We start from the raw sequence: 23,649 nt of genomic DNA, 5'->3' as shown, positions 1-23,649 counted from the left end.
GCTTTGCCACACACTTATTAACCTCCTCCAATAAATATTTCACTGTGGTTGTGCTCTTCATTGACTGCACTGAAGCAAGCTCCTCTGTAATTTCAAAGTCTGGGGTTATGCCTCGTAAGAATATCAACAACTGCGCCATGTCAAGTGCATCTCTGCTCTCATCCACGGACAAGGAGAAATAGGTGAAGTCCTTTAATTGTCTTTCAACCGTATTCTCTGCAATGTTCTCAACATCTGTTTCTCTTGACAAGAAAACATTTTCAAGCTCTTTCTTTTCGGGGCAAAGTGTTGCTGCAGAGTCAATTAAACATTCTTTAATGAATTCGCCCTCAGCAAATTACTTGCTTTTTTTTTTTGCTAAGCAATTTTGTGGAACAGTACATAGCTAGCTCTCGCAATTCCGTTGTTTGCTGAATGCAGTTTTGTGAAAAGTCCTTGCTGCTTTTGCAACTGAGAAACTGAGAAAAATCTTATTTGTGTGGAAGCAGCATCACTCTTTTATTGTCCAAAAAAAATGTCCCCTCTGGGACAATAAAGTGCCCTAGCTCAATGAATTGGCAGCAACACAAAGAACTTCGGCCATGCCATTACACACTAACCACTCCATTTCAGCGGTGGTCTAAACAAAATAAAGGGAACAAATCAAGTCTGTCTTCACAACAAATGAAGACTTTTACTGTGGAGAGAACATGCTGCTCAGAATTACTTCCCAAAGACAGGAAGATGGTTCAACATATATATATCCATGAGGGACGACACTTTCTTTCTTTCATCTTTCACCACTATTACATTATTCATTTGATGAGCTTCTCTTGGGCAAAACCCCTCTCTGTAGATTTCACATAGTCTTGTATTTATTCCATTTACAAAACCTTATCTTCTCAGTGGCCGACTTTTGAGGCAATCTGGCTGCAAGTAACCTTATGTGCTTTAATTTAAAAAATTATACTACATTTTTTTTAACCTTTATTTAACTAGGCAAGTCCGTTAAGAACAAATTCTTATTTACAATGACGGCCTACTGGGGAACAGTGGGGGCAGAACAACAGATTTGTACCTTGTCAGCTCAGGGATTCGATCCAGCAACCTTTCAGTTACTGGCCCAACACTCTAACCACGAGGCTACTTGCTGACCCAAGAGTAATAGCCAGCTCGGCACTCCCTCTTGTCAGTTCCAACATATACATTCTAACATACAGGCTGAATATAACTGGCACTGCCAGTAAATGTATACACTTCTGAGATGTCTTCTATGCCTTACTCATATGCCCCCCCACCCCACTAACCTTCCATTAGAAACCGCTTTGCATAGAAACAGACATCGCCATAGTAACTAAAGTAAAAGGAAAAGCTGCCTGTGTTTTGATAAGTGGGTAACTATTAGTGATGGTAGCAAATTATAGTGAGTCAACATGTTTTCAGAACCTTTATGTCCCTGACTGATCAAAACTCGGTTTCTCATGCTCTCTCGTCTCTCTGCAGCAGACATATAGTGAGCAATATGTTTGGGACATTAAATCGCTATCAAATCGCAGTATCGAATCGCAATAGATATAGAATAGTGAGAATCACAATACATATCGTATCGACACCTAAGTATTGTAATAATATCGTATTGTGAGGTCACTGGCAATTCCAAGCCCGAGTCACTATGTGATTACAAAGTTAAAAAACAGAAACAAGGTTTTGCTCTATGGTATCGTATTGTATGGCTCTACATTACTTTGTGACAAAGTCCTTGGAGGATCTGTATAGTCTGTGACATCAGGGAGGACATTAGTTGGAGAAGGTGAAGGACAGATGGCAGGACAGAGGTGACAGAGGGATGGATTCATCTTCGTTTCTCATTCAGCCTCTCATCACTTAATGGTAGATTTCAGATCGAGTGGTGTGCCAGTGAAGGCATTAGCTGAATTGCTAATGAAACTTCCCCATGTAGGGCCCACCGCAATCCTCCCTCTGCTTCCGAACACCCTTCAGCCAAGTGAAATAAATGAGAGAAAAGCAGCTCAGAGGAGTAGAGGGTAGAGGGAGAGAGACACAGAGGGAGAACATGAGAGGGGGTTGAAATGTGTGGGTGAAAATAGATTTTGGAAAGTTATTTTCTGCAGAAGCATGAGGCAAACATAACTAATGAGAAACTACTGTAGCTTTGAAATAACATTTCAAATGTGTTCTGCAATCTTCATGTGCTCAGGAAACAGACACCAACAGGACACTGGACTGCATGCTGGGTTGAACTTCCTTTCAGTGTCATTCTGTTGGAATTACAAGCACTATGAACATTTGTGTGTTTTGGGGGGACTTGCTGCTTAGAGAAAGGGATTGAGGAGTGGGGCAGGAGGGTTGGTGACAGGGGCGGGGTGCTGGTCAGAGTGAGACAGATTAAATCAGCAGATGATCTCAATAAGCTGTCTTAATGAGACATTCATCCATATTCATATCCTAGTTGCTAATTCTCAACTCCAGGGGGTATTTGCTTCTTATCATTATGCGTGTGCGTGTGTGTGTGTGTGTGTGTGTGTGTGTGTGTGTGTGTGTGTGTGTGTGTGTGTGTGAGCCGCTATGTTGGTTGAAAGGAATACTGGATGGTGATATTGGCTATGCTCTGTGCATCCACATCATAAAGCCCTGTAGCTTTATCTATTCAAGCAGAGAGGAGGAAGAGGAGAGAGAGAACATAGGAAACATCCAACTTTCTTGGACCAGAGCTCTTTCCTGTAGCTGGCCATCAATCTATTATGTAGCTTATAAAGCAGGCATGGATTCTACTTGAAAGCAGTGATCCTCATTCCTACTCCTGGAAAGCTTTAATACTGCATGTTTTGTCCCAGCTCAGCAGTGAAACACCTGATTCAAGTCTTACCTGCTAATATCAGCCTATTATTAATCATTGCATACAGAATACACTAATAGACAGGAGAATCAGCCTCTGTGAGAGAAGTCGGCCCCTCAGATTTATTTGTGGCTCCCACCCCCATCAATGTTGCCCATACCTGAACTAGACATTAGGCAGTGGCAGATGAGGACCAACCTGTCTGACTTGACCTTGTTCTGTAACAAGAATATCTAGTGGCACGAAGGTCAAGTATTGACTACATTATCGAACAATAGGTTAATCTTCTGCCCTACTGATTGATACACTTGAGTTTACTGTATGTAGGCCTACTTTTAATCTAAGGTGTCCTTGAGTGTTCTGAAAGTCATCTGCCTTGCAAAATGCATTTTGCTTTAATGATTATTACTGTTACTATATGTCCTGTCAGATAAATCACCAGACAGACCCTTTTTGTATCAATAACACAACTACAGTATGCAGATACAGTATATAGAAGTAGGTTCACAGAGAACTAAATCTCTATGCAAATCTATAGAATCTTCCATGACTTGTATGGGTGCTAAAACTGGCATTTCTTGGTAAGCACCCTGTTTTCATAATAGTTTTACTATGGTTGTTGCAACAGTGTCTGATCTCAAGATCTCATAATATGTTAAACAGTTGGCCCTCGAGGACAGGTTTTACTACGGATGCTTCCCATCCCATTTACTTTAGGGGATTTTCAGGCTCAGTAGTCTACAGTTGATTGGTTTACATTACGGATAATTGGTAATTCTATAGCGGGCCTAAACTCATAGGCCTAGAGACTGCATGTTGCACACTAGGCAAATCACATTTCAGGCAACTCATTAAAATCAGCACAACTCTTCATCCCAACACAACAGTTTTATTCTCAATACTAAGATACCTGCTACTTCCTATTCTACAGCATATGCTCCCGGCCCCCAGACAAGGCGGTTTCTCTCTGCATTGACGTTTTGGTAAGGCTATCTTCTTACTGTTTTCTTATGGTTTCCTTCAAATGGCGCATTCACAACTCCTATCACTTTTATTCCTTCACGTGATCTAGGTTTTTTCTGATCTGGTCTTTTCACCCCAATCAATCACAACAGCTTCACTCTTAAGCATTCTAAATCGGGTTCCTGGTGTACTATCATAACAGCTCGAACTACCACTCAATCCTTTCTCATGCTTTAGGCGCTAATATATCTTCACGCTCGACCCTGTTCTGCTCATCATTCTTTTCTCATCTTCAACCCTCATCTGTTTCACTTCTCAAGTAACACAAAGGTGTTTTCTTTCACCTCAACGCCTTCTGTAATATGTCCCTATTGCTTTGTATTACTGCATACATGACTGGGTTTGAAGCAAAGCAAACGTCCCATTATATCATACAAATCGCATTACAGCGTACATGGTTGGGTTCTACGTATAAGCATACATAGCATTTTGTCTAAACACAACAGCAAATGTTTGATTCTGGTGCCAGCGTGCCATGCTTTATTTACAAAGTTCACATAATACTTATCCAATTACACTCATGCATATAGCGGTGGCAATCACTCATCATTGCACCTTCTCAAATTGTAACAACGCAAGGGACTCAGCAGATCAACATTGGGCCGGGACTCTTGGCAGGTGCCCATATCTTCCCGCAATTTGCTATGCACTATTGGGGTCAACACTAAGCTAGCATTTGATGTTAATTATATAGGTACAGTACCAGTCAAAAGTTTGGACACACCCACTCATTCAAGGGTTTTTCTTTATTTTGACTATTTTCAACATTGTAGAATAATAGTGAAGACATCAAAACTATGAAATAACACATGCGGAATCATGTAGTAACCAAAAAAGTGTTTAACAAATCAAAATAGCCACTCTTTGCCTTGATGACAGCTTTGCACACTCTTGGAATTCTCTCAACCAGCTTCATGAGGAATGCTTTTCCAACAGTCTTGAAGGAGTTCCCACATATGCTGAGCACTTGTTGGCTGCTTTTCTTTCACTCTGTGGTCCAACTCATCCCAAACCATCTCAACCGGGTTGATGTCGGGTGATTGTGGAGGCCAGGTCATCTGATACAGCATTCCATCACGCTCCATCTTGCTAAAATAGCCCTTACACAGCCTGTGTTTTGGGTAAATGTTCTGTTGAAAAACAAATTATAGTCCCGCTAAGTGCAACCAGATGGGATGGCGTATAGCTGCAGAGTACTGTGGTCCCCATGCTGGTTTAGTGAGCCTTGAATTTTAAATAAATCACAGACACCAGCAAAGCACCCCCACACCATCACACCTCCATGGTTCACGGTGGGAACCACACATGCAGAGATCATCCGTTCACCTACTCTGCTTCTCACAAAGACACGGTGGTTGGAACCAAAAATATCAAATTTGGACTCATCAGACCAAAGGACAGATTTCCACCAGTCTAACGTCCATTGCTCGTGTTTCTTGGCCCAAGCAAGTCTCTTCTTCTTATTGGTGTCCTTTAGCAGTGGTTTCTTTGCAGAAATTTGACCATGAAGACAGTTGATGTTGAGATGTGTTTGTTACTTGAACTCTGTGGAGCATTTATTTGGTCTGCAATCTGAGGTGCAGTTAACTCTAATGAATTTATCCTCTGCAGCAGAGGTAACTCTGGGTCTTCCATTCCTGTGGCGGTCATCAGCCAGTTTCATCATAGCACGTGACGGTTTTAGCGACTGCACTTGAAGAACATTTCAAAGTTCTTAAAATTTTCCCGGATTGACTAACATTCATGTCAAACCTCTTAAGGATTGGACCCTTTGTTTCAATTTTCACCTAAAATGACATACCCAAATCTAACTGCCTGTAGCTCATGACCTGAAGCAAGGATATGCATATTCTTGATAGCATTTGAAAGAAAACACTTTGAAGTTTGTGGAAATGTTAAATTAATGTAGGAGAATATAACACATTAGATCTGGTAAACGATAATACAAAGAAAAAACATGTGTTTTTATTTTTTGTACCATCATCTTTGAAATGCAAGAGAAAGACCATAAAGTATTATTCCAGCCCAGGTGCAATTTAGATTTGGCCACTACATGGCAGCAGTGTATGTGCAAAGTTTTAGACTGATCCAATGAACCATTGCATATCTGTTCAAAATGTTGTATGAAGACTGCCTAAATGTGCCTAATTGGTTTATTAATACATTTTCAAGTTCATAATTGTGCACTCTCCTCAAACAATAGCATGGTATTCTTTCACTGTAATAGATACTGTAAATTGGACAGTGCAGTTAGATTAAAAATAATTTAAGCTTTCTTCCCAATATAGAAGATAGTAAAAATAAAGAAAAATTCTGCAATGAGTAAGTGTGTTCAAACTTTTGACTGGTACTGTATGTTGCATAATGGCATGCGTGGTTGGGTAGATGTACAGTGGGGCAAAAAAGTATTTAGTCAGCCACCAATTGTGCAAGTTCTTCCACTTAAAAAGATGAGAGAGGCCTGTAATTGTCATAATAGGTACACTTCAACTATGACAGACAAAATGAGAAAAAAAATCCAGAAAATCACATTGGAGGATTTTTTATGAATTTATTTGCAAATTATGGTGGAAAATAAGTATTTGGTCACCTACAAACCAGCAGGTTTCTGCTTCGATGCCAGCTGTCCAGCAAAGGGCTATGTGTCATCAGCACTTGGTTCCGAGGAGCATTCCACGGAGACGAGGCCATACCCCAAACTATTTCATAAAATTCCATATTGCATTCTGCCTCTGTTCGTTCAGTTAAGCCTGTACTCGATTGAAGTGTGACTGGAGGGAATAGGTTGTGCAGGATGAAGCTACAATCCTAAAGATGAAACTGCCTATGAGAATGTAATGTTCTATTAGCAAGTCAGCATTATCCTATTAGGCTATGATTTCAGTTAATGGTAATATATATCCCTAGAGAAAGGAATAGTGGGTTGTTTAAGTCACTGTGAATATGAAGGTGTGCTGAGAGGTTCAACAAAGTGACGAATAGGGAGGTAATTATACAGTGTGTTCTGGATCTGTCAGCTTGACACTCCTTCCCACCCTGGACAATAGGGTCTCTCTGTCTCCGGCAAAGGCAACCTGTCGGACTCTTGCTGTCTACTCTACAGTACAGAAACACAGCATAGTCATCCCAAAACCCTCCCCTCTCCCCTGGGTGGAGGCAACTTCCTTGTCCGGAAAGTGAAGTGAGCCTGAGAAACTGCTCTACACAGCCTGCTGTCTGCTGCCAGGCTTAAGACACTAAGCTAGCAAACTTTCTCTTTGTGGCGGGTTTATTTAATTGTCTCCCTTCCTGACATCACATCAGCCACAGCAAAGCCCTGGGTTTTCTAATATACTATGAGTTGCTTTACTGTGTGTGAGAGTTTGTCAGGATGGGGCAGCCAGCCGCTAAAGATAAGAGAAAGGGAGAGACTCCATGTTTCATTAAATTTTACCTAATCTATATACAGCACTATCTATTTGCCAAAGTAATGAAATTCTACAAGTTTTTAGTCACAGTGGATCAGCTTTCAAACACAGTGCAGTAGCATTCAGAATCTGTGCAACAAACAATTACATCTCATGGGAATGGTGTACTTTGTTTTTTCCCAGAATAGCAGTACAAATAGCTTCAGCAGCATAAATTGAATGTTTTCCTGTGAAGGTACAGTGTACAGACAGACTATCAGACATGGGAGGCGGGTGGGCGGTGGGACAGAGTATAGGCAGGAGGACTTCACACACAACACACACTACTGGGCACAGGGATAATGAGCTCCGATGTGACTCGTGAAAGAACCTAAACCGACTCCATTACTGCTGCAGGCAGATACGCATTTCTGAAAGCCCGAAAAACACCCCCGTTTGTACACCGCGTTAGTGAGTGTGTGTCTGTGTGTTGCTCTCCTATTCAGCGCAGGTTCCTCTGATCCCCATGGTCAAACAAAAACACTGACGCACACTGGGGTCACACTCGCAAAATAAAATCAAACGGCCATTACACAATAACACTGAGAGAAGGAGACTAATGGCTTGGAGGCCTCAACGGGTTTCATTCAACTGTGTGTGTGTGTGTGTGTGTGTGTGTGTGTGTGTGTGTGTGTGTGTGTGTGTGTGTGTGTGTGTGTGTGTGTTCCTACATTATCTGGACCCCAAAGTACTAACATTTCACCTGAATATCATGAAAAGGGTAGTCTGGCCCTTTATCAGGTCCTGAATTTGTTCAAATGTTTAAGGCATAGATTTAGGGTTTTGGAGTTAATGTTAGGTTTAGGGTTATGTTTAAAGTTAGGTTTAGGGTTTTGGGGGTTAAGTTTAGGTTAAGGTTGGGGTAAGGGTTCAGGAAAATAGGATCTTTAATGGTCAAACATTTTTACACCACAAAAAGTCCTGAAATTTCACAAAAACAAAGTATGTGTGTGTATATATATGACTATGTGCATGCATATTAGGCATGCCTTAAAAGTCCTGCTGTGCTTAAAAACGTAAGTATGAAACAGTGTTTTCAGGCTGAAAGATATAAAGACCATCAAAATGTTAATTCATTACAATCTCTTTTGTATTGTTGAGTGTCCCAGGGGACAGTGCCATAGTGGGTTCATGTCCTGTTGGGTTTGCTATTTGATTGAGACAGGAGGGTAGCTAATAGCGCTGTAATCTTTGTCTATTTCTTCTTACAAGAGAAATTCTACCATTTCCTGTCTCACTTCTTTGTGTTTGGATGTTGTTGTTGTTCACATAATAGTGACACTGCAGCTGCAGAACATAGATACAAACAAGTCATGAAAACGTTCGATGTGTTCAGATCAACCCAAAAAACAGGCTATTAGCATATCATACAAAGTGTTTCAGAGACCCTGCTTGCTCTGGAACTATTTTGCATAATACATTATTCTCTAGCAAGACCTGAAGCTTGGTGCGACCAAACGAGGACATAAAAGACTATTTAAGTGAGCCAAGCTCTTGGAAGTAATTGGCAGAGGAAGTTCTGAGACATGGTTGTAATAAAACCTAAGGAGATGACAACACAGTGGAACTGCTTTTTAATCAGGCAAGTAGCAGGTCAGCCAACAGGGAAGGCTTGACAGCCCATCAAAAGACTACAGCCACTATTTGGAATAATCTTAGATATGAAGCACATATTAAGTTGAAAGGGACATTTACCAGGCTTGTTCCTGCTAAATGTGAAATTAAAAGCTTAAACCTCCATTTGCAAGACATGGGTGGCTGTGGTAACGGAGCTGGTTGAACAGGAGGAAAAAACAGGAGGAAAAAACAGGAGAAGACGGATTCAGTTCAGAGGAGGAGAGGAGGAGAAGGCAGGGCCTAACCCCAGCCATGCATGCCATTCACAAAACCGACAGAAACAGCAACAGAAGAGAAGAGGGAATCAAAGGTTGGCACGGTGACGCAAACATGGTTAAAAACGATGATGTTGTGCTCTCTGGGTTGTGTCACCACAGTTAAAAATGATGCTGTTGTGCTCTCTGGGTTGTGTCACCACGGTTAAAAACAGTGCTGTTGTGCTCTCTGGGTTGTGTCACCACAGTTAAAAATTATGCTGTTGTGCTCTCTGGGTTGTGTCACCACAGTTAAAAACGATGCTGTTGTGCTCTCTGGGTTGTGTCACCACGATTAAAAACAGTGCTGTTGTGCTCTCTGGGTTGCTCTTCGCCCCAACACACACACACACTCTCGCTGTCACACATCTAAATACAAACATACACACACACACACACACACACACACACACACACACACACACACACACACACACACACACACACACACACTTGTTGCTAAGCAACAGCAATGCTCGCTTGATCAGTTGACTGCACGACCAAGAGTGTGAGTGAAGGAGTGAGAAGGAAAATGGTTAAAGAGAGAAAAACAGAGTTTGATAAGAAGAGTGAGAGATGGGGAAGAGGTGGGTAAGAATACAACTGTCTATTCTGCATGATGTGATGTGCTGAGGGGCTGAGGGGCTAGCCTCAGAGCCAACTGTCACTCAGCTGTCAGAGAGACATCAGGAAGTATCAGTGGAGAAGCTGATAGGTTGGGAAGTTTAGAGCACAAGTCAGAGACCAGAGGGGTACACTACAAAGCAAAATCAATGAGTTAGCCAGCTAATTTTGATAAGCAACCAGAAATAACTATTGATTTTATGGTTAAAATCATAGCTCAACTTAAATATGTAATTCGTTTGTTAAATTAATTAGACCATGCTCATTTCAAGTTTATCTTTCTACAAAATCATATCACAAATATTCTGACGAGTTAGCTCGCTTATCCTGCTTTGTAGTATACCCCTCTGGTTTATCTTCATTAGTTCATTAGAACGTGCGTTGAAGATGTCGTTCCCATAGCAACAATTAAAACATTCCCTAACCAGAAACCGTGGATTGATGGCAGCATTCGTGTGAAACTGAAAGCGCGAACCACTGCTTTTAATCAGGGCAAGGTGTCTGGTAACATGACCGAATACAAACAGTGCAGCTATTCCCTCCGCAAGGCTATCAAACAAGCTAAGCGCCAGTACAGAGACAAAGTAGAATCTCAATTCAACGGCTCAGACACAAGAGGCATGTGGCAGGGTCTACAGTCAATCACGGACTACAGGAAGAAATCCAGCCCAGTCACGGACCAGGATGTCTTGCTCCCAGGCAGACTAAATAACTTTTTTGCCCGCTTTGAGGACAATACAGTGCCACTGACACGGCCTGCAACGAAAACATGCGGTCTCTCCTTCACTGCAGCCGAGGTGAGTAAGACATTTAAACGTGTTAACCCTCGCAAGGCTGCAGGCCCAGACGGCATCCCCAGCCGCGCCCTCAGAGCATGCGCAGACCAGCTGGCCGGTGTGTTTACGGACATATTCAATCAATCCCTATACCAGTCTGCTGTTCCCACATGCTTCAAGAGGGCCACCATTGTTCCTGTTCCCAAGAAAGCTAAGGTAACTGAGCTAAACGACTACCGCCCCGTAGCACTCACATCCGTCATCATGAAGTGCTTTGAGAGACTAGTCAAGGACCATATCACCTCCACCCTACCTGACACCCTAGACCCACTCCAATTTGCTTACCGCCCAAATAGGTCCACAGACGATGCAATCTCAACCACACTGCACACTGCCCTAACCCATCTGGACAAGAGGAATACCTATGTGAGAATGCTGTTCATCGACTACAGCTCGGCATTCAACACCATAGTACCCTCCAAGCTCGTCATCAAGCTCGCGACCCTGGGTCTCGACCCCGCCCTGTGCAACTGGGTACTGGACTTCCTGACGGGCCGCCCCCAGGTGGTGAGGGTAGGCAACAACATCTCCTCCCCGCTGATCCTCAACACTGGGGCCCCACAAGGGTGCGTTCTGAGCCCTCTCCTGTACTCCCTGTTCACCCACGACTGCGTGGCCACGCACGCCTCCAACTCAATCATCAAGTTTGCGGACGACACAACAGTGGTAGGCTTGATTACCAACAACGACGAGACGGCCTACAGGGAGGAGGTGAGGGCCCTCGGAGTGTGGTGTCAGGAAAATAACCTCACACTCAACGTCAACAAAACTAAGGAGATGATTGTGGACTTCAGGAAACAGCAGAGGGAACACCCCCCTATCCACATCGATGGAACAGTAGTGGAGAGGGTAGCAAGTTTTAAGTTCCTTGGCATACACATCACAGACAAACTGAATTGGTCCACTCACACAGACAGCATCGTGAAGAAGGCGCAGCAGCGCCTCTTCAACCTCAGGAGGCTGAAGAAATTTGGCTTGTCACCAAAAGCACTCACAAACTTCTACAGATGCACAATCGAGAGCATCCTGGCGGGCTGTATCACCGCCTGGTATGGCAACTGCACCGCCCTCAACCGTAAGGCTCTCCAGAGGGTAGTGAGGTCTGCACAACGCATCACCGGGGGCAAACTACCTGCCCTCCAGGACACCTACACCACCCGATGTCACAGGAAGGCCATAAAGATCATCAAGGACATCAACCACCCGAGCCACTGCCTGTTCACCCCGCTATCATCCAGAAGGCGAGGTCAGTACAGGTGCATCAAAGCTGGGACCGAGAGACTGAAAAACAGCTTCTATCTCAAGGCCATCAGACTGTTAAACAGCCACCACTAACACTGAGTGGCTGCTGCCAACACACTGACACTGACTCAACTCCAGCCACTTTAATAATGGGAATTGATGGGAAATGATGTAAATATATTACTAGCCACTTTAAACAATGCTACCTTATATAATGTTACTTACCCTACATTATTCATCTCATATGCATGCGTATATACTGTACTCTATATCATCGACTGTATCCTTATGTAATACATGTATCACTAGCCACTTTAAACTATGCCACTTTGTTTACATACTCATCTCATTTGTACATACTGTACTCGATACCATCTACTGTATCTTGCCTATGCTGCTCTGTACCATCACTCATTCATATATCCTTATGTACATATTCTTTATCCCCTTACACTGTGTACAGGACAGTAGTTTTGGAATTGTTAGTTAGATTACTTGTTATTACTGCATTGTCGGAACTAGAAGCACAAGCATTTCTCTACACTCGCATTAACATCTGCTAACCATGTGTATGTGACAAATAAAAATTTGATTTGATTTGATTTGATTTGATCTTACCACACACAGCTTACAGCTGTCAGTCCACACAGTACAGGAAGCCATGACTACCTCACTGACAAACCTCACTGCACAGTAGGAGCACTACTGAGACAGGAAATTAAATAGAGTACTGTTGAAACAGAGCTACTGCTCCGCATAGTTCACCTTTACACTCAATACTTTACAGAATACAATGATAATCCATTTAGCCATATCCTGTCTCAAAGGTACTTGTTGCCTGATTTGTGAAAACAGCATTAGATGCTAGCAGGCACATTGAAACGGAAAACTCTACAATTAATTATTTGTACACCGGGATGTTTTAGCTTGCACCTGTAACCAAGATGTTATGTCATGCCAGACAGTCAATTAAACATGACATGTAATGTCTGTGGATGAAGATAAGGTACAGTGCCTTGCGAAAGTATTCGGCCCCCTTGAACTTTGCGACCTTTTGCCACATTTCAGGCTTCAAACATAAAGATATAAAACTGTATTTTTTTGTGAAGAATCAACAACAAGTGGGACACAATCATGAAGTGGAACGACATTTATTGGATATTTCAAACTTTTTTAACAAATCAAAAACTGAAAAATTGGGCGTACAAAATTATTCAGCCCCTTTACTTTCAGTGCAGCAAACTCTCTCCAGAAGTTCAGTGAGGATCTCTGAATGATCCAATGTTGACCTAAATGACTAATGATGATAAATACAATCCACCTGTGTGTAATCAAGTCTCCGTATAAATGCACCTGCACAGTGATAGTCTCAGAGGTCCGTTAAAATCGCAGAGAGCATCATGAAGAACAAGGAACACACCAGGCAGGTCCGAGATACTGTTGTGAAGAAGTTTAAAGCCGGATTTGGATACAAAAAGATTTCCCAAGCTTTAAACATCCCAAGGATCACTGTGCAAGCGATAATATTGAAATGGAAGGAGTATCAGACCACTGCAAATCTACCAAGACCTGGCCGTCCCTCTAAACTTTCAGCTCATACAAGGAGAAGACTGATCAGAGATGCAGCCAAGAGGCCCATGATCACTCTGGATGAACTGCAGAGATCTACAGCTGAGGTGGGAGACTCTGTCCATAGGACAACAATCAGTCGTATATTGCACAAATCTGGCCTTTATGGAAGAGTGGCAAGAAGAAAGCCATTTCTTAAAGATATCCATAAAAAGTGTCGTTTAAAGTTTGCCACAAGCCACCTGGGAGACACACCAAACATGTGGAAGAAGGTGCTCTGGTCAGATGAAACCAAAATTGAACTTTTTGGCAACAATGTAAAACGTTATGTTTGGCGTAAAAGCAACACAGCTGAACACACCATCCCCACTGTCAAACATGGTGGTGGCAGCATCATGGTTTGGGCCTGCTTTTCTTCAGCAGGGACAGGGAAGATGGTTAAAATTGATGGGAAGATGGATGGAGCCAAATACAGGACCATTCTGGAAGAAAACCTGATGGAGTCTGCAAAAGACCTGAGACTGGGACGGAGATTTGTCTTCCAACAAGACAATGATCCGAAACATAAAGCAAAATCTACAATGGAATGGTTCAAAAATAAACATATCCAGGTGTTAGAATGGCCAAGTCAAAGTCCAGACCTGAATCCAATCGAGAATCTGTGGAAAGAACTGAAAACTGCTGTTCACAAATGCTCTCCATCCAACCTCACTGAGCTCGAGCTGTTTTGCAAGGAGGAATGGGAAAAAATGTCAGTCTCTCGATGTGCAAAACTGATAGAGACATACCCCAAGCGACTTACAGCTGTAATCGCAGCAAAAGGTGGCGCTACAAAGTATTAACTTAAGGGGGCTGAATAATTTTGCACGCCCAATTTTTCAGTTTTTGATTAATTAAAAAAGTTTGAAATATCCAATAAATGTCGTTCCACTTCATGATTGTGTCCCACTTGTTGTTGATTCTTCACAAAAAAATACAGTTTTATATCTTTATGTTTGAAGCCTGAAATGTGGCAAAAGGTCGCAAAGTTCAAGGGGGCCGAATACTTTCGCAAGGCACTGTAGATGTAGGTCAAGGCTGATATTGGACATGCTTTGGGACAGAGCAGGAGTCAGGTATGCTCTCTGTCTACTGTCTCAACTGATAACTCATTGGCGTCCTCTCACATCACACCCGATGTCAACATCACACTCTTAACACACAGAGACTAATTGACATATTCCAGAATGAGGCCATCTCTCAGCCAGCTGTGTGACACCCCTATCAAACACTTTTGATGAATCATTAAAAACAAAACAAACAAGAGGGGGAAGTCAGTCACATAGGCCTGAAAAGGTAACAGAAGTATATTTCCATAAGCTTTACCAGTGATGATTCACAGAGTTTAAAACCATAATCGCTCCCACTCATAGTACACTGAGAGTGTTTTAACAAAGTTCCACTCTCTCTTGAACCCAGGGATACTTGTGGAACCCAGAGGCCTAAAGTAGAAGCATGTTCACATTCAGACAGCTGTGCATAAACAAACTGAAACCGCCTACAGAAAACACAATGGAAACAACACTTCACCTATGCTGAACAAAGTCACTTGTCTACCTGTGCCGTTTCCTATCTTCAGTATGACTCTATATTATGACCTTGAAAGGTCATAGTGATGCAGCCGTCTGGTAAGTAGTAATGTAAACAGAGAGCAACAGGAAACTGCAGAGGAGCACTTAAAGCTAAACATCCATATATCTTCTCTCTCCAGCAGCTCTTCAAACTGCATAAACATACAGTACCAGTCAAACATTTGGACACATCTAGTCATTACAGGGTTTTTCTTTATTTCTACTATTTTCTACATTGTAGAATATTAGTGAAGACATCAAAACAAAGAAATAACACATATCGGATCATGTAGTAACCAAAAAAGTGTTAAACAAATCAAAATATATTTTGCATTTGAGATTCTCCAAATTAGCCACCCTTTGCCTTGATGACAGCTTTGAAAACAAAATGTTAGTCTAAAAGAAATGTGAGATAATGTAGTGGAGATCAAGTTTATAAATTACCTGGCTGGGCTGACGAGACAGTGGATTGAGCAGTCAGATGGAACAGAGTATATAGGCATTTTAACATCATAGATTTAGCCGGTGGTAAATGGTGGAATAGACACCATTTACGGTTTTAACTAATCAGCATTCACGATTAAACCCTATAGACCACGATATATCAGCTCGGTAGAATTCATTGGTGATAGTTCATCCTTAAATGTTCTGTTTGAGCTGCTTTTGAAAGCAAAAGTTGAATTGAAAACATTCCTACCAGCAAATTAACACATTTCTAGTGGCAAATGTGCTAAATTATAACCCTGGTATGAAAGGGATAATCAACTCAGGGCTCTATGCGTTTTCTGGAAAATAATGCAACTCAGTGGAAGGTCAGTTCCACTCTGCGTGTCGTGGAACACACCTTGCGGGTCCTTCATTATTTTCCATATAACGCAGAGCCCCTCATTGATTATCCCTTAGAATGCCCTTCAAGCCAATCAGAAACAAGTATTCAACAACGCCGTGGTATAAAGAATGTTTATGCCTCATATCTGTTCTGACCTTTTTGAAGAAAGTAAAAACATAAGAAATCATGTGTCGTTATTAATGATACCTTCTTATCAAATGTACAAGTTAAAATGACAGTATGCGTATGTGTCTGCTGTCTACCTTTCCTTTTTAAAGATCTATATAGTGTATTTACAGTAACAGTCAACATTTTGGACACACCTACTCATTGCAGGGTTTTTCTTTATTTTTACTATTTTCTACATTGTACAATAATAGTGAAGTCATCAAAACTATGAAATAACACATATGGAATCATGTAGTAACCAAAAAAGTGTTTAGCAAATCAAAATATATTTTGTATTTGAGATTCTTCAAAGTAGCCACCCTTTCCTTGATGACAGCATTGCACACTCTTGGCATTCTCTCAACCAGCTTCATGAGGTAGTCCATATTATGACAAGAACAGCTCAAATAAACAAAGAGAAATTACAGTCCATCATTACTTTAAGACATGAAGGTCAGTCAATGCGGAACATTTCAAAAACGTTGAAGTTTCTTCAGGTGCAGTCACAAAAACCATCAAGCCCTATGATGAAACTGACTCTCATGATGACTGCCACAGGAACTGAAGACCCAGAGTTAACTCTGCTAAAGAGGATAAGTTCATAAGAGTTACCAAGCTCAGAAATTGCCGCCCAAATAAATGCTTCACAGAGTTCAAGTAACAGACACATCTCACCATCAACTATTCAGAGGAGACTGTGCAAATCAGTCCTTCAAGGTTGAATTGCTGCAAAGAAACCACTACTTAAGGACACTAATAAGAAGAAGAGATTTTTGGTTCCAACCACCGAATAGTTGAACGGCTGATCTCCGCGTGTGTGGTTCCCACTGTGAAGCATGGAGGAGGTGGTGTGATGGTGCTTTGCTGGTGACACTGTCTGTGATTTATTTAGAATTTAAGGCACACTTAACCAGCATGGCTACCACAGCATTCTGCAGCGATATGCCATCCCATCTGGTTTGCGCATAGTGGAACTATCATTTGTTTTTCAACAGGCCAACGACCTAACACACCTCCAGGCTGTGTAAGGGCTCTTTGACCAAGAAGGAGAGTGATGGAGTGCTGTATCAGATGACCTGGCCTCCACAATCACCCGACCTCAACCCAATTGAGATGGTTTGGTATGAGTTGGACCACAGAGTGAAGGAAAAGCAGCCAACAAGTGCTCAGCATATGTGGGAACTCCTTCAAGAACTTCAAGCATTCCAGGTGAAGCTGGTTGAGAGAATGCCAAGAGTGTGCAAAGCTGTCATCAAGGCAAAGGGTGGCTATTTTGATTCGTTTAACACTATTTTGGTTACTACATGATTCCATATGTGTTATTTCATAGTTTTGATGTCTTCACTAGTATTCTACAATGTAGAAAATAGTAAAAAATAAAGAAAAACCCTGCAATGAGTAGGTGTGTCCAAACTTTTGACTGGTGCTGTACAAAACTTGAGACAACTCTCAGATGACAGGGAAAGGGGAAATGGTTTACTTAATCAGGATGAGGTATTCTTCTAAACCACAGCTCGAGACAACAACTAAACGCTCCTCAATATGCATAACAGTCTTAAAGGTCTTAGTGACACTAGTTAATTAGAACTAAAGAGAACCTGCTCCTGAGAGAACTTGTCAGGGCGGTGGAAAGCCTTTCCCAGTACAATTCACAGTTCAATTATTAAACTGCAGAGTGAGAGGGTTGGAGCTCAACATTATACTATCCTGTTGCAGCAGTAGTACAGTATGAGGTGGACTCTTACCTTTCTCTAATGAGGTGATGCCCATGGAGGGTTGTCCTAGGCTGGCCTTCCTCTCCCACTTGCCCTCGTCAGGGTTGTAGACCTCCACGGAGGACAGGGGGCTCTGCTGGCCATCCATGCCCCCCATTACCATCACCTGACCCCCCAGGGCCACCGCTGATGCCCCCGCACGGGCTGTAGGGAGTGGAGGTAACTGGGTCCATGTCTGGCTCTCTATGTCCAGCACCTCGGCAGTGTCTAGAGGCAGGCCTGTCTCACTGCAGCCCCCGAGCACATAGAGCAGGCCGTCATGGAACACAGGGGTGCAGTAGACCCTGCACGAGGACATGGGGGGGAACACTTCCCAGTACAGGGACTTGACTAGGCTCACTGCCATCTCGAGTATAGGCATCTCTCCTGAGGCTGACGAAGGTGATGGGTCATTACATGCACAGACGGGTGGGGGGACAAACAAAAACACAACAAACAGAGAAGCAGGGGCACTGCGGATCAACCTCCGGTCTTTCTGCTCTGCTACCTGATCCCCTGTCTCAAGTGAGAGAGGGAACGTGACAGAGAAAGAGAGATGGGGGGGGGGGGGGGGGGGGGAGAGGCTACTTCAGCACTTTGCCAAATGCCTCTACCACCCAATGTTGTATTAATTAATTTGTTGATGTTTTAAAGCAGGGTTGCCATCTGCCCTTTTTTCTCATTTTACTCCATTCAAGGGCCTTTATTTTGGTAAAAAAATCACCGCAGTTGATTGTTGTGCAGCTGTGCGCTGCTCTCTAGAGAGGAATACACTAAAACAAGGTTTTTTGAAGGCTTCCTATAGCGAACACACGCAAGAAGGTGTGCCCGGCTTTATGCACAATCCCTGTGAAGTGTTAGCGTCAAGTGGAAGATGGAGCTGGATCAAACAACGAAGGAGAAAAACCTACAGGGTGTGACCTTAACGGTAATGATAATTCATGATAATCCACTGCAATGACTTGGAAGGAACCTGCATTCACATTCTCAGCCAAAGGCAATTATCCTGGGCTTCAGCTGTTATTTGAATATGGTGAAGAGGGTAAAAACCAAAACCGAACAAAGGCTTCAAATGAAAACTCTCTCCAAGTATAATAGGAATAAGCTCTTGAGGTCAGACAGAACGTTTCTAATTAGACCAAAACACTCAATTCCAGAAGGCAGCTGTCAGGGCCCAACTGGGGCTGAGGAGTAACTTTTGTTCCCCTGAGACACAGTGAGGCTCTCACAGAGATTCCTGGCCTGTGGCAAATAAAAGAGCCAGCCCTGTGACCCTGTGGACGATTCAGCCGTGGGCAGCCGGCGCCGTGACATTTACAGCCAAGGCCAATGACAGGGGGTACTGGGGGGTGGGGGGTTGGAGGTCTAGGACAGCACGATCCACACACCAGCAGTACACCAAAGGTCCCTGCTTCCACTGGGGCTCTCAGGGTTCGGGTCGCACCGACTGAATGTCTAATTGGTACACAAGCATCGTTAATTATAAGAACAGAGAGAGCATGTGACAGAAATGGGTGTTGTGGAAAAGGAGAAAAATAGAATGAATGGGGAGGAGGAGAGAAATTGAGAGAGGGCAAAGTGAAGTAGACAGGTGAAAAAGAAAGATAGAGAGAAAACAGACAGAGATAGACAGATATGGGGAGATGTAGAGCAATCGTTAGAGGCCCGGAGGTGTGACGCTGGCTGAGTGCAGGAAGGGGTTTCTCCACCCAGAGAGAAAAGATGGACAGATATCTCTTCAGAGAGACCCTGTGTTTTTACAGTTCAGGAAGGATCAGGTCTTCTTCTGCAGAGCCTCTTATAAGTCCACAGGTGTATCTTCCACTAGCTCTAACACACCACCCACTGGGCACACACTGGTTGAATTAATGTTGCTTCCACGTCATTCCAATGAAATTAGGTTGAACCAACGTGGAAAAGACATTGAATTGACATCTGTGCCCAGTGGGCACACTCCAAGATGGGCCTCTCCTATTTACCTCTTCTGATAGGGCTTGTTGTTAGGTTACAATGTACCAATGTATCCCTGCAGCAGAGTACTAGATTTGTGTTAGTTCCTGAAAGTGTTCAGTAGAAACACACCAGATGGGCCGAGTCAGCTGAAGGAATGCAGGCTCAAAACTAGAACAGTTCCCACAGGATCGATTCCAAGAGGCCAGAGATGCTAGCAAACGCTTTTCCCCCCCTCGTAATCAGAGTAGGTGGATTTGAAATTAAGGATGAAAAGTGTAAAAGGATGCACACTTGTTGGTATTCCAGGGGCAGGAATCTGACTCTCCCGGTAGTCTCCTGAAGCTCTTCCTCAGTGGTAGGTGTAGTCCAGGGGTGATTGGAGGAGAAGCGGGGAGTTGTGTTGTGGCAGAAAAGGTCCTGGAGGAGCTTACCTAAGCTCTTACTCCTGCAGGAGGGTAAATCAAACAAGACAGAACAAGAGAAAAACAATCAATTAACTTGCAGGTAAACCGTGGAGAGATAAAATGAGGGAGAGAGATAGAATGAGAGAGAAAGAGAGCACCAGTAATTGAGTGCCTCCTCAGGTGGGACTACCTGTCATGTAATTAAATCAAGCTAAACAAATCCCAACAGAACGAACCACAGTGGAATAAACTCCCTTGACGACAACAGTCAGATGCACTTTTATGATTTCCCCACACAGATTGAAAAAGACATCAAAACACAATAGTAACGGGAAATAGTCTTGACTTCGTTCATTGGTACATATTTATTGCAACAATGTTCACGTGCCACTATATTTCCCGGTGGAGTGGGTCCTGGATATCACTGTTGGTTTTTTCACAAACCTTTTGAGCTGCTGTGTGTGACCTACTAGATAGATTGTCTTTGATGTGTCTCAATAGGTGAATTCAAAGCACTTGACTCTGCAGGCTCAGTCAAGGCCACTGATACTGAGATCAGTGCCATGACAACAACACTACCATTATGCCTTTTATATCTGCCTGGATCACTTAACATCTATTTATATGTCAGTTTATTTTACTCTTCAAAAAGAATATGTACTGTATATTATTACTGAAGAAATGTAATGTAAACAGTATCTTTAAAATGGCAGCTATTGCATTAAGAATCCCAGAGACTGTGGCGTGTGGAGTATGTATGGTACATTGGTTTGGATGTGCAAATACAAAACTTTGAGGGTCTTTAATGTGTAAATTCACCCTTTCAGGACTATACTCCTTTTGTTATCTTCGGACGCCCTTTCCCTCTCTCTTTTCATCCCTTTCTTTCTCTTCCTCCTTGCGCCGGCTGTGAACTCCCCCTCTCTGTTTGAGCAGACAGACAGCAGATAAAGACCCTCTGAAACGGGGAGAGAGTGAAAGAGAGACAGAGAAAGAGACAGGGAGAGAGATAGCTAGAGACAGAGGCAGGCTTCAGACCCAGAGAAGTCACACTTCCAACCGCTGAAACCCCATCAGACCCCAGCAGGGCGGCTCAGCTGCATATGATGTCAATGCCACAGTAATAAGCTGCGAGGCGACCCATACGGCGGGCCCATACGACAGGCCCAGCATACCCCTGGGCCCCTCCTGAGCATCACATCAAACTCATTCAGTCACGCATGCAGTTGATATTTTACCACTAGTACGGTTTTGTCAGGAGTACTCGACTCATATTTAGAGGGGAGCTTTGATATTCACACAAAAGACAAGAGTCAGTAGCCAGGATTGTGAAACAAATATGCATATTAATCTTGGTTCTGATTAATATTATCAATATGTACATTTGAATTGAGTTAAATGTTGAACTAATGATTAACTAATTGATGTGTATCTGAATTGCAGAGTGACTTGTTAATCAGGGGATCACTAAGTGAACCAGTATTATGAATCTCTTATTATTACTATTATGAGTCAGAATCTGGTCAACGGTATAAGCCATAATAATGTGCTATTGTTCATGTTGCCTCAGCCCTTGAAACCTCTTGTAGGCTACAGCAGGAGTAGAGGTCTTACTAAGCAGCCTCAGGAGGAGGATGTGTTTCACTTCCTGCCATAGACACAGAAAGTAGGGGTGCTGAGGCAGCTGCAGCACCCCCTGAAAAATCTAACAAATATACAGTACCAGTCAAATGGTTTGGAGACACCTACTCATTCAAGGGTTTTTCTTTATTTTGATTATTTTCTACATTGTAGAATAAAAGTGAAGACATCGAACCTATGAAATAACACATATGGAATCATGTACTAAGCAAAAAAGTGTTAAACAAATCAAAATATATTTTATATTTGAGATACTTCAAAGTAGCCACCTTTTGCCTTGATGACAGCTTTGCACACTCTTGGCATTCTCTGAACCAGCTTCACAATGTGGAAAATAGTACAAATAAAGACAAACACACCTCAACATCAACTGTTCAGAGGAGACTGTGTGTATGAGCAATGGACGTTAGACTGGTGTAAAGCTGTACTTTGGTCTGGAGTCCAAATGTGAGATTTTTGGTTCCAGCTGCTGTGTCTTTGTCAGACGCGCTGTGGGTGAATGGATGATCTCCTCATGTGTAGTTCCCACCGTAAAGCATGGAGGAGGTGGTGTGATGGTGCTTTGCTTTTGACCCAGTCTGTGATTTATTTAGAATTTAAGGCACACTTAACCAGCATGCTACCACAGCATACTGGCGCTTTACGGCATCCCATCGGGTTTGGACTTAGTGGGACTATCGTCTGTTTTTCAATAGGATAATGACCCAACTCACCTCCAGGCTGAGTAAGGACTATTTGACCAAGAAGGAGAGTGATGGAGTGCGGCATCAGATGATCTGGCCTCCACAATCACCCGACCTCAACCCAATTGAGATGGTTTGGGATGAGTTGGACCGCAAAGTGACGGAAAAGCAGCCAACAAGTGCTCAGCATATGTGGGAACTCCTTCAAGACTGTAGGAAAAGCATTCCAGGTGAATCTGGTTGAGAGACTGCCAAGAGTGTTTAAAGCTGTCATCAAGGAAAAGGGTGGCTACTTATCTCAAATATATTTAGATTTGTTTAACACTTTTTGTTACTACATGATTCCATGTGTGATATTTCATAGTTTTGATGTCTTCATTATTATTCTACAATTTTAGAAAATAGTAAAAAATAAAATAAAAACTTGAATGAGTAGGTATGTCCAAACATTTGTATATACAGTACCAGTCAAAAGGGGCAGCAGGTAGCCTAGTGGTTCGAGCATTGGGCCAGTAACCGAAAGGTTGCTGGATCGAATTCTCGAGCTGAAAAGGTAAAAATGTGTCATTCTGCCCCTGAGGTGTGCCACCTTAACCCACTGTTCCCCAGGCACCGAAGATGTGGATGTCGATTAAGGCAGCCCCCCGCACCTCTCTGATTGAGAGGGTTTGGGTTAAATGCGGAAGACACATTTCAGTTGAAGGCATTCAGTTTTTACAACTAAAAAGTTGTGCACTGGGCCTGTAATCGTCCTGTATTAGAGGACCGATATAGCCATCTGCAGCTTGGGAAAACTACTTCCCCCGGCTGTGGTTCCTGGTTAGGTTTTGTGAGGGCTTTTCTGTCTTCTCTTCAGAAAATGCACCCAGAGACAATTGCATAATTACTACAGCTGGCACCTTTCAAGACTAAAACTCAAAACGGTTAAACATTTTTACAACCACCTCATCATGGTTCTCCTCTGTCCCTCTGCAACAAACACCCCTCTCCTGTCCCTGCGTCCCTGCTGAGAGTCGTCTTACACAAGCCCCCCCCCCCCCCCCCCCCCCCGTGTCCCAGAGGGACTGAGCACAGCAAGGATCTGAGAGGAAGAAGAGCTTAAAAAAACAGTATCAAGAGAACAAGCCACAGGCAATACCAAGCTCAGAATATATCATATA

At 42.9% G+C, this 23,649-nt stretch overlaps 1 protein-coding gene and 1 pseudogene across 1 annotated transcript in view; both read right to left on the bottom strand.

The window, feature by feature from the left end:
* Positions 1 to 5,143, bottom strand: part of LOC139416995 (general transcription factor II-I repeat domain-containing protein 2A-like) — a 40,216-nt pseudogene extending 35,073 nt beyond the window's left edge.
* LOC139417281 (kelch domain-containing protein 8B-like) overlaps positions 1 to 18,190 on the bottom strand; it is a 109,203-nt gene extending 91,013 nt beyond the window's left edge. Inside the window, exon 1 of the mRNA XM_071166541.1 lies at positions 17,800 to 18,190. Within this exon, the coding sequence (XP_071022642.1) occupies positions 17,800 to 18,190 (391 nt within the window). The remainder of the gene's footprint in view (positions 1 to 17,799) is intronic.
* Positions 18,191 to 23,649: the final 5,459 nt, after the last annotated feature.

The sequence above is a fragment of the Oncorhynchus clarkii genome, chromosome 9 (genome assembly GCF_045791955.1).
Source record: "Oncorhynchus clarkii lewisi isolate Uvic-CL-2024 chromosome 9, UVic_Ocla_1.0, whole genome shotgun sequence".
NCBI lineage: Eukaryota > Metazoa > Chordata > Actinopteri > Salmoniformes > Salmonidae > Oncorhynchus > Oncorhynchus clarkii.
This window is presented reverse-complemented; position numbering and strand designations above follow the sequence as displayed.